Source organism: Tachysurus vachellii, chromosome 13 (assembly GCF_030014155.1).
Source record: "Tachysurus vachellii isolate PV-2020 chromosome 13, HZAU_Pvac_v1, whole genome shotgun sequence".
NCBI classification, from domain to species: Eukaryota; Metazoa; Chordata; class Actinopteri; order Siluriformes; family Bagridae; genus Tachysurus; species Tachysurus vachellii.
In genome coordinates this window covers 3362501-3375000 of record NC_083472.1, presented here as the reverse complement: position 1 = coordinate 3375000, position 12500 = coordinate 3362501, and the positions used below count along the sequence as shown (strand labels likewise).

The 12500-nt window shown below is 41.4% G+C and overlaps 1 protein-coding gene across 2 annotated transcripts in view; it reads right to left on the bottom strand.

Moving 5' to 3' along the window:
* si:ch211-266k8.4 (uncharacterized) overlaps positions 1–12500 on the bottom strand; it is a 94617-nt gene that overhangs the window by 72204 nt on the left and 9913 nt on the right. For both annotated transcript variants that reach the window (XM_060884781.1, XM_060884782.1), the window contains exon 10: positions 11273–11385. In XM_060884781.1, the coding sequence (XP_060740764.1) occupies positions 11273–11385 (113 nt within the window). The remainder of the gene's footprint in view (positions 1–11272; positions 11386–12500) is intronic.

Here is a 12500-nt window from a genome sequence, read left to right as displayed (position 1 = left end):
CTATAAACCTCGTAGTAGAGTTTATGGCTTTTTTTCTCATGACTCATTCAGGTTGAAGTCAAAGCCTGTAATTTTAGGAATGAGTCAAAATGATGACACACACACACACACACACACACACACACACACACACGACTCAGAGGTCACACTATGCTGAGATCTGAAGTTAATGACTCTCATGCTCATGATAATGACACAAGCTTTGTCCCAGAAACAGACCCTTAGCTATACTGGAACACAGCCATCTGGAATGTCATGATCCCATGTGCACGTGTGTGTGTGTGTGTGTGTGTGTGTGTGGTGTGCGCAAGAGAAAGTGTGTGTTCTTTGAACAAAATGAAGGACACATTATCAGCTGCGTTCCCAATATGCTGCCTCATGCACACTCAGCCAAACACAAGCTGCCAACCGCCTACATACACACAAACACACACACACTCTTACAGACCCCACATTCCTACAAATACCACCACACACACACACAACTACATAAAACACACCACATCCATACACACACACCCCACATCCCAACAAATACACACCCACACAACCTGACCCCCCCAAGCCCACACACCTACACACACACACACAAACTGAAAGAAACTTTATGGACTGTGAGCATGTGGTTTTCATGAGAGCAGGTGAAGTGTTTATTTGTTCTTTTTCATGTTGATCTGAAGCCCCGAAGTCACCGTTTACACCAGACAGACATCTAACATGACTTTCCTGTGCACTTCAGTCTGTTACCAAACTGTCCGGCTTCAGATCCACAAACCTGTGAGAACTTCTCGCTAACTCCCATCATCTCCCACTGATCAGCAGACCACCAACAACAAAGCTGTGGCTTCTTAACATCTTTCTGCTTCCCATCTCTCTCTACACCTCTCTCTCTCCGTCCCTCTTTCCCCATCTCCATCTCTCTCTCCATATCTCTTTACCCCTCTCTCCTTATCTTTCTCTCTCCATCTATCTCTCTCCACATCTCCCTCGTCAGCTCTCTCTCAATCTCTCCACCTCTCTCTCCACCTCTCCTTATCTCTCTCTCCATCTCTCTCTCTCTCCTTATCTCGCTCTCAATCTCTCCACCTCTCTCTCCTTATCTCCCTCTTCCCATCTCTCTTTCTCCATTTTTCCATCTCTCGCTCCAGCTCTACCTTTTCATCTCAGGACATGCAGGTGCTTGTGTCTTTAAATGAACTCCAGCTCCAAAATAACTTGTAATCTGTGTGGGGTTTAATACTGTTTTCACAGACAGTTAACTTCGAACCGGTTACTCGGGCCAAGACAAAAATATAAAAACACAGAATGCTGAGTAATCGAGTTCATCTCGGGGGGACACACCTACAGGAGGCCTTAACGTTCAGCATTTCTGTAAGACTCTTGTTCAAAGACGTGGAAGAGCTCATCTAATGAACTTGTTTAAGATTCTAAAACATTTGCCACACTGCTTAAGACCATGACCATTTCTACCAGCTCCAGTTTCCACAGACTCTATGATACTAAGAGGAGATCTGAACTCCATGTGATCCTTACACCAATACAACATTTGTCTGATTGTATATTTGTAACCACACCATCTAGTGTCACCCATATGAGGATGAGGTTCCCCTTTGAGTCTGGTTCCTCTCAAGGTTTCTTCCTTTACCAATCTAAGGGAGTTTTTCCTTGCCACTGCTGCCTGAGTCACCTCAGACTTGCTCATTGGGGATAAACACATATACATACACATGTACACACACACTGTGAACTATATACATTTTGAATTTTTATTATATTAATTCTCTATATTACTCCTTATGTTTACCTTCTGTTCTATGTTTACGTTCTGTAAAGCTGCTTTGAGACAATGTCCATTGTAAAAAAGCGCTGTACAAATAAACTTGAATTGAATTGAATTGAACAATGTGTCTAATCTAGTAAATCAAGTCCCACAATGCTTCCATGTCGGTATAAGGATTTTTAAGCACGGAATATACCGCTTGTAGTATATAGTGTGATAGGAAAATAATCAGCGATGGCGTGGAGCGATGCAACCTGGCCTGATTTATTCCTCTAATTTCACGGAAATTTGAGACGATAAGAATTTTATGAATTGCTCTAAGATCAGAGATAAGAGTACCAGCTCCAGTAGTGTTCCGCTTTCTGAAGATTTCAGACCTTCTAAAAGAAGATTCCAACTCCATGTGGTCTTTGAGGACAGCAACCTCCTCATCAATACACAATTATCAGACTGTATCTGACTGTATAAAGGACATTATTCATAATAACACCCTCCGGTCTTTATAACAGCTTATAAACACACCCTCCAGTGTCACCCATATTAGGATGAGGTTCACTTTTGAGTCTGGTTCCTCTCAAGGTTTCTTCCTTTTCCATCTAAGAGAGTTTTTCTTCACCACAGTGACATCAGTCACTTGTCTGGGCTTGTCTGTAATATTAATCTCCAACTTTTTGTACTATATCTCTTATGTTCTGTAAAGCCGCTTTGAGACAAAGTCCGTTATTAAAAGCGCTATAGAAATAAATTTGAATTGAATATTGAATAATTGAAACGATTTCCTGATATCACTTACATTAGAGCAGCTGTAAAGTTATTTACATAACACCACAACAAACAGAACACAAACCGACGCTACAATACGTGCCGACACTGGAGACTCCTTCCGAATAGTTTCATTGAGTTAAAGTTGTTTTTTTGTTGTTGTTGTTTTTTTAAACAAACAGCTTGCATCAGAAATTTTTATAAAAGGTGCAAAAATATTCAAGCAACTTTAAAATCAAACTGAGCAAAGACTTGACTTAGAGCTGGACCTTCTGTCCAATCAGAATCCAGCATTCAACAACACTTATTTTTTGTTTTTTTTGGATTAAACTACTAGAAATATTTTACAAGGCTTTAAATAATTCCCCTGGCTTCAAAGTACAGCAAAGGCATCACGTAATGTAGATGCGTCAAAGTAGTAGTTTGTTTAACATCCATGTGAACACAAACCCTCACCAGATAACAAGCTTAAACGTAAGCGATCCAAGTGGAAGCTTTATTGTTTGAGATTTGTTATCGTACCTAGTAGTAGCCTAAGTGCTACTTTTATCACTGCGCTGTGAACTAAATGCATTTAAAGAGCTTAAGCACAAGCAGCGCTATCAGTAAACCCGACGAACCCGAAAGGTGAGCGACAGAGAATTACTAAATGTTTCATTGCACTTTAATCTATCAAATATTAGAATTACTGTAATACAATTGACATGATTCCACATCCTGTTACATTCTTAAAAGTCTGGACGTTTATACTCAATACGTGATTGGTGCCGGTCCACAAACATCTGGTCTTTTCTGTGCTTAAAAATAAAAAATAAAAAAATAAAAAAAAAGTACATGCGCTTAGATTATAGCACATTCAAACAGGAAAGGGTTAAAAACCCGTATAAAGACCCAGAGGAAGTGTAAAATAAAATCGATTTTATCTTCTTTTATTTTTCTTATTTTATTTTAAATATTTTAAAATGATTGTTTTATTTTAATAAAATATTTGGAGAACGTAATAAATTAATAAAAAAAAAAATGGGGAAAAAATACAGATAATTAAATACCAGTCTTAAGTGTGTGTGCAAAGAAACTGTAGTACCCAGATTGTGTTTATTCAAAGTTAAAAAATTTATAGCTCTAATTTCAAGAATTTGACACAAAACCAATTAAATAAATAATTTGGCTTAGTGGTTAACACGTTCGCCTCACACCTCCAGGGTCGGGGTTCGATTCCCGCCTCCGCCTTGTGTGTGTGGAGTTCTCCCCGTGCCTCGGGGGTTTCCTCCGGGTACTCCGGTTTCCTCCCCCGGTCCAAAGACATGCATGGTAGGTTGATTGGCATCTCTGGAAAATTGTCCGTAGTGTGTGATTGCGTGAGTGAATGAGAGTGTGTGTGTGCCCTGCAATGGGTTGGCACTCGTCCAGGGTGTATCCTGCCTTGATGCCCAATGACGCCCCCCGTGACCCGAGGTAGTTCGGATAAGCGGTAGAAGATGAATGAATGAATGAATAAATAAATAAATAAAAACACACAAAAAAAAAGATCCTAAATACAAGGCATGAATAATGTTTTAACCATAAAAAAGGTATCACCATCACCTAGATACAAAAACATTGTGTTTGAATAAACGAGAGAATGAAAAGCAGAAAAAAAACGACATTAAAATAAAATCTTAATTCTGTCAGAAAAACAACACGTTCACTCATGTGCAGCTTCTGAAGGTGTAACTCGTGTAAAATGATTATTACCGGAGCTGTTAATCACACAGCAGACTCCGGCTGAGGTGAGATCACAGGTCGAGGCTATAAGGAAATATTTTCCAGGTAGACTAAAATATTTATAGTACAATAATATCAGACTCTGCATTAAAACGTCCTCTAAATGACGGAAATATAAACGTGGACACGAACGTTCTGATCGTATCTCGTTACAAACAAGAGACAAGAGAGAAAGCGGTGCAGGGTGTACCGAGAGACAGCGGTGTGGGAACGAAACGCTGACTGCACCGATACCGACTGGAAAATAATCCGCGGAACCGGAACAAAAACGGATCGATAGGACAAACAGAACGAAACAAGGCGACAAACGTGTCAGACACAGAAAGCTCTAGAAATGTTTTATTATTATAATTACAATTTAATATTTACAAAAATATCAAAAGTCATCGCTAATTTGAGTAAAAGAATGAAGAAAAAAAAAACATAAATAAAATAAACCACTGTTTATTATTTTCCCTGTAACAGGACCCCCGGACACACCGACGTGTTTTATACCTTTTCCATATCAACCAAAGGCGCTTACTTTATTTCTATTTATTACAAATCTCTCTGAACAGTCTGCAGATACGCAGCTCCATGTACACACTGTGTGTCCTGACTCCTGTCTATCAGAGCCAGCATTCACTTGTTCAGCTCTTTTCTAGTGGGATCTGATCAGACGTGCTGGCCTTCTCTCTCCCAGTACACTGATGAGCCTCGAGAGCCCAAGCTCCTGTCTCAGGTTTGTTCTGGTTGAGGTACTAACCCCTGCATCCCAGGAACACCACACAAGCTCTGATCCAGTCATCTAAGGGGCTTTTTACACCTGGTCACTTCATGCGTTTTCTGTGATCAGATAGCTATCCGATGGTAAAAAGACCAGGTCTGAATGCCCTCCGAAACGTTTTGGAGACGGATATAAATCCGATTGTACAAACCACTTCAGGAGGTGGTCTGGGACGCGTTTCAGATGAAACTGGACAGGTGTAAATGAATGTGGTTATTCAAACCACATACGTCAGCGCTATACTCCTCCCAAACGGAAGTACGTCACTCGCAAGTGATCTTTCACCCAAGTGTCTCGTTGGGTCTTAAAATCCGCTGCTGCCTTCCAACGAAAATGCAGCAAACAGTAAATGCTGTTTTTTATAGCATAACCGTCGTAAAGAATTTTTCCGTCTTCTTTTTGATTGCATTCTGAAAACCGCATACACCAAAGCGTGTTCCATTTCAATTACCCCGGAAACGAGGTAAAATATATTTGCATTTTGGGCGGGAGTAGAAAGATCGGATAGATCGGGGCAAGTCGTGGCCTAATGTTTAGAGAGTCTGACTCCTAACCCTAAGGTTGTGGGTTCGAGTCTCGGGCCGGCCACGACTGAGGTGCCCTTGAGCAAGGCACCGAACCCCCCAACTGCTCCCTGGGTGCCGCAGCATAAATGGCTGCCCATTGCTCCGGGTGTGTGTTCACGGTGTGTGTGTGTTCACTGCTGTGTGCGTGCACTCTGGATGGGTTAAATGCAGAGAACAAATTCTGAGTATGGGTCACCGAACTTAGCCGCATGTCACGTCACTTTCACTTGATATCCGATTCGCCGAGACGCATTTACGTGGCCTAATGTAAATGGATCAGTTTTAACAAATCAGATAGCTATCGAATCAGAGAAAACACATGAAGTGACCAGGTGTAAAATGTCTCCTAGACATCACAATTTGTCAAAAAGAAGAAGTCGCTCAGATCCGTACTGTGCACTTTTCCCGCTTCCAACACACCAACTACATGAATTCTCTGTTCTCTTGCTGTATATAATAATATCCCAGCAGATAATCAATGTTATTCACTTCACCTCTTACAGCTAATCTATATATTTTTAAGATTATGCTACTTCTGAGCTGGTGAAAATGGAGAGCAATATTTTCTTATCAAAGCTGAAAGTCACATTAATGCATTTTGCTTTGTTTGAAATCTATTGTTTAGGCCAAATTGACCAAAACTGGGTTGAAATTCTTGGATTTTTGTTTATTTTTTCTATCACGTGTTCAATCGTCTTCCACCAGCAGATGCTAAACACAGCCGTTAGTCCACGCGGTCTAGAAAAGACCTTGTCGTGGTTTATGAGCAGATGTAAAAATCTCACGCCGCTTAGGGCACGTGACAAAGGCATGACAGCTCAGGGTCCACATGATCTACATGGTCCACATGATCCCCCCTAAGAATTTGCATTATTTCCTTCAATCTTCCTCTTTATGATCTTAAAACAGCAAGAATTACAAGGTCAGGGATGTTTCCCAGGCTGTAAAGCACAAAAAGGGCAAAGACCTTCCTGTATAACAGAATCTAGAAACTAAGTCACTTCCTGTTATCATTGACGTTACAGCAGCTTTATTTTTTTAGTATCACCGAGCTTCCTACATTCACATTTACAGCATTTAGTAGACGCCCTTATATCCATAGCGACTTACATTTTAACTCATTTTTATACAACTGAGCAATTGAGGGTTAAGGGCCTTGCTTAGGGGCCCAGCAGGGGCAACCTGGTGGACGTAGGAATCGAACTCACAACCTACCGATTGGTAGCCCAACACCTTAACCTCTAGGTTACCACATTTCTACCTCCTTCTGTCGGTCTCTCCGTTTCTCCCTCTTTTTTTCTCAGTGTCTCACTCGCTCTCTTTCTGTCTGTCCATTTTTCTCTCTCCTTCTGTCTCACTCTCTCTCTCTCTCTCACTCTCAAACACTCTGTCTGTCTCTCTGATTCTCTCTCTCTGTCTCGCTCACTCTCTTTCTGTCTGTCTATCTATCCATTTCCCTCTCTTTTTCCTCTCTTTCGCGCTCTCGTTTTCCCCAAACTGACCCATCCTGCAGAACTCAAGGTTGTGAAAGTGCTAATCTGCAGCAGGCCCAGATTGTACGCTGTATCTGCTGAACATGCGCTGAGACGTTATTCGATTAAGAGAGTCCAGTGGGAAATCTCCAGTTACTAAAAAAACACGAGGCTTCAGCAAAAATGCTGCTCAGGGACAGAAGAGTGAACAGAAAAGGCCTGATCTGGCCATTCTGCACAATTAGAAATAAAATGTGTCTTTGCATATGAACAGATTTGTAAAGCTCCAGAGTAGGAAGCTGAACTAACACCCATCTTTATGTACACCGTACTGTACATTAGTGTACAACAGCTCAGATATCTGGATGACTTGTACGGCAGGTTGCTCAGACCGGGCGACGCGAACACATCATACTGATACGACGAGGTAAAAACTATCCAATTATCCAAATAAAAACTATTTTTTTAAAAATATACATAATGAAACAAATTAGAAAAGAAGTATATTTAAAAATAAATGCAGTAATGCTGGAAGTGGGTTAACAAACGTATATAAAAAATTACAAAATAGTTTACAATTTTATTTAACAAAGAAAACAGTCACTGATATGGCAGATTCAACGGTTTTTGTAAGGAGATTATTTCACGTATTCGTGTGATATTTGTCTTCGGTGTCAAAGTTCTAGCATTTTCCACAAAGAAAAGAGAAAGAGAAAAAGAGAAGCTGGTGAGAAAGCAACAGTTTAAAGCTGCTATAATGGAAGTGATAGCAGGAACTCGCTTGCTTCGTTGACATTCAGCAACCTCTGATCCAGCAACCCTAACAATTATATTATACTCTGATGTTTCATATATCATCATGTTGCAATTCTCCTGCCTGCAGAAAGGGGCTCGAAAAAAATGACTCCTTTGGAGTTCCTCGTTTAAAGGATTCATAACGCATTATATTTACACTCAAGACTTACAACTGAAGGATTAAATCATTATAATGAGCAACTTAATATGAGGATAAAACATTGGAGCAATAAAACTGAAACCGACTATTTTTATTGTTACTTTTATTTATTTTCTTGTTGCCGTACAACTGAAGTGAAAAATGAACAGACCTATTAGTTCAGTCAGGTATTTCATGCCATGCATTAATCATTACATGCTGAACGTAAAGGGAGGTTTCTAACAGCGCAGCAGCATCAACGTCGCCTCTGACAAGAAGCTGAGTCATTCTAGCAGTCGAGAGAGAGAGAGAGAGAGAGAGAGAGAGAGAGAGAGAGAGTGGGGGGAGAGAGGGGGGGGACAGAGAGAAGAAGCAAGAGAGGGAGAAAGAGAGAGAGAATATGAGTAAGAGAGAGAGAGAGAGAGAGAGAATATGAGAGTGTGTGTGAGAGAGAGTGTGAGAGAGAGAAAGAGAATGAGAGTGTGTGTGTGTGTGAGAGAGAGAGAGAGAGAATGAGAGTGTGTGTGTGTGAGAGAGAATATGAAGTGTGAGAGAGAGAGAGAGAGAGAGAGAGAGAGAATGAGAGTGTGTGTGTGTGTGAGAGAGAGAGAGAATATGAGTGTGAGAGAGAGAGAGAGAGAGAGAGAATGAGAGTGTGTGTGAGAGAGAGAGAGAGAGAGAGAGAGAGAGAGAGAGAATATGAGTGTGTGAGAGAGAGAGAATATGAGTGTGAGAGAGAGAAAGAGAATGAGAGTGTGTGTGTGTGAGAGAGAGAGAGAATGAGAGTGTGTGTGTGTGAGAGAGAGAATATGAAGTGTGAGAGAGAGAGAGAGAGAGAGAGAGAGAGAATGAGAGTGTGTGTGTGAGAGAGAGAGAATATGAGTGTGAGAGAGAGAGAATAAGTGTGAGAGAGAGAGAGAATGAGTGTGAGAGAGAGAGAATATGAGTGTGAGAGAGAGAGAGAGAGAGAGAATATGAGTGAGAGAGAGAGAGAGAGAGAGAATGAGAGTGTGTGTGTGTGTGTGTGTGTGAGTGAGTGAGTGAGTGAGTGAGTGAGTGAGAGAGAGAGAGAGAGAGAGAGAGAGAGAGAGAGAGAATGAGAGTGTGTGTGTGAGAGAGAGAATATGAGTGAGAGAGAGAGAGAGAGAGAGAGAGAGAATGAGAGTGTGTGTGTGAGAGAGAGAATATGAGTGAGAGAGAGAGAGAGAGAGAATGAGAGTGTGTGTGAGTGAGAGAGAGAGAGGCTCCTGCTCTTAGAGGTCGTGTGATAATTGAACTCAATCCTACACCTCAACACCTAACAGGACCGAGAGCCACAGAGTTTAACAGGTGGATGTTTTACTGATATTAGATCGTAATGATTTATAATCACAGACACAGCAGTCTGAGGTTTGTACCTCATGTCGTCTCGACAGGTTTTTCCTCATCGCTGTTCTCTCATTGGGGATTTAAATCCACATCCTTCTATAAAGCAGCTTTGGGACATCGTGTCTACTGTTAAATCTGAACTGAACCACGGAGATGATGAGTGTGAGGAGTTCTCATGTTTAAAGGACTCTTTTTACACAACAGTTGCTTCAGTATTCTGTCCTGCAAACACCAGAAAGAAAGAAAAAAGAATGAAAGAAAGAAAAGACAGAAAGCAAGAAAAAAAAGAAAAACAAAGCAAGAAAGAAAATGTGAAATGAGTTTGAAATAAACAGGATTGCTGAATTCTCAGTTCTGATTGGTCAGAAGGTGTTGATTAAGTTTCCAAAATGAGCAGCTTTTAATAAATACCCTGTACTGTAATATGTTATTGTTTCCATAGTAACAGCTAAAACAGGGACTCATATTGTGGAAGCTCCACATAACTAGATTAAAAATATGAGAGCACAGATGGAGTCTCAAGGAAAGAGTGAGAGAGAAAAAAAAATGATGAAGGGATGAGTGATTATAGCTGCTATAGCATAAGTGAAAACATAACTAAACTGTCCTTAAAACTAATGATGTTCTCCACAGACTGATATATTTTACGGTGTTCCATCTTTTCTGTCTATTTCAGGTAAGGACCGAAGACACTCGCTCACCTGACCACGCACACCTGACCACGCACACCTGACCACGCACACCTGACCACGCACACCTGACCACGCACACCTGACCACGCACACCTGACCACGCACACCTGACCACGCACACCTGACCACGCTCACCTGACCACGCTCACCTGACCACGCTCACCTGACCACGCACACCTGACCACGCACACCTGACCACGCACACCTGACCACGCTCACCTGACCACGCTCACCTGACCACGCACACCTGACCACGCACACCTGACCACGCTCACCTGACCACGCTCACCTGACCACGCTCACCTGACCACGCACACCTGACCACGCACACCTGACCACGCACACCTGACCACGCTCACCTGTCTAACATCTGGACTAGAGTAAGATAGCTGCACTAAACATCACACAGCTCTCGAGCAGCTGTGAGCGCAAAGCGACAAGAGCACTGTTCAATTGAGCTGTGGTGCTTCAACAGGTGCTTGTGTGTGTGTGTGTGTGTGTGTGTGTGTGTGTGTGTGTGTGTGCGTTCCTGAGACACGATCTCTGGGCTTGTTCTTATTACACTACTAGCAGATTGATGGAGAGGGCGGATGATTCAACATGAGTCATGCTGTCTCTGCCCAGGAGCCAAAACACACACACACACAGCTCAGTTCTAGACCTTACAATTATGTTTACACCAGGGCCCCACCAAACCTTTACAACAACACCCCTCTGGATCTCACCCCACCACCCCAATACACACACACACACACACACACACACACACACACTAATTCTCTGAAGCCAGACGGAGCCTCTGGGAGTTTCTCGTATTTTAAAAGGCCCTGAGTCACAGATTCCAGACATACAGTGATAATACACTTAAAATCACAGGATGACACACAGCAAGGACAAGAAAGTGAAAGAGAGAGCGGTGAAGAAAAGAAAGCGTGATGATGTTACATGTGAGTAGTGAAGAGTTAAGAGAATAAAAACTCTCCGTCCTCAGCGTTAAATCGGGACTTTTTCCTGGGGCAAATACCAAGTCTGGCAGACAATCTGACCTCAAAAAATGACCACCACACAACAAACGGTCCAAAATCTGATAGGATCACTGAGGAAATGATAAGAAAACTAATAAATGAGACACTGGGGCACGTGTGTGTGTGTGTACGCGTGTGTGTACCTGTATCATGACCCTCATCAGTCTCCTCAAGGATGAGACTGTTCATGCAGTTGATCTCCCACTCCTGCACCTCAGTACTCCATAAAGCTGGAATCAGGACACTGTAGTGAGATCTAGAAAAAACACACACACACACACACACACACAATTATAACCAGACCACGAGCTTATGATAAGGATCAATTAACCTGATTATTTGACAGTAAGCAAGCTCCGGCTGACGAAGCACGAGATGAAAGACGTCGCCGTAAATAGCATGAGGATGACATCATGTAGGGCTTCCTCTGGGAAAGCTGAACTGTCACCGTCCTGACACGAGCTGTCGAGAGTCGGCAGATTACATCGATGTTTTTCTAACAGCAGCATCGATTACACCATCAATAAAAAAGCCCTCCTGACCGAGGTCCGGTTCTGATCCGTACAACAACTAAAGCAACAAACAATGAGCTGAAAAAGCGAAAAACTTGAGAAGCTCCAGAAGTCAGAGCCTGGTTTAAAATCTGGTTATTTTTATTTCATTACCATAAATTTTTTTCTTATTCATTTACTTCAATTCAAGTCAGATTTCTCTCACATCGGTGTGTTTATCCATTTCAGTTGTAATCTCATGGTTTTTTTTGAGTTTTTTCGTTTTTTTACACAGAGTGCCAAAGATTTTTGAGATATTTTAAAACTAATATTCGGTCTGAAAATTTTCCAGAGCCTTTTAAATAACAATTTTTACCGAGGGTGCCAATAATTTTGGAGTAAAATTACAATAACCTTTCGACTACAAATACAAGAAAGAAAGCTAAAAGGAAATAAAAGAAACAAGAAAAACAAAGAAATGAAAAAAAAATGAACAGAATGGAAAAAAAGTAAGACAAGATAAATGTAAATGAATAATAAGCGAGAGGAAAGATAGAAAGGGGGATTAAAAGAGAGAGAAAGAGAGGAACAGGCACAGTCCTGTAGAGCAGCTGGTCCAAACAGTTGCTGTGTCTCCAGATTGAAATGATTACACTGTGGCTGCTGCTGTAAGTCGGAGCTAAATGAGATTTAAACGTTACTGGAGACCTGGACAGATGTTAAGAGATATTAAGATGGAGGAGTCTAAAAAAAAATGGTTCTTACAAGACTCACAATCAGAACCAAGTTTTTTTTTTGGGGTTGTTTTGTTCTTTTTTTTTCTTTTTTTTTCAATGTGCATACATTTGGTGTTGTTGGATTCCCAAAGAGACAATGAGAC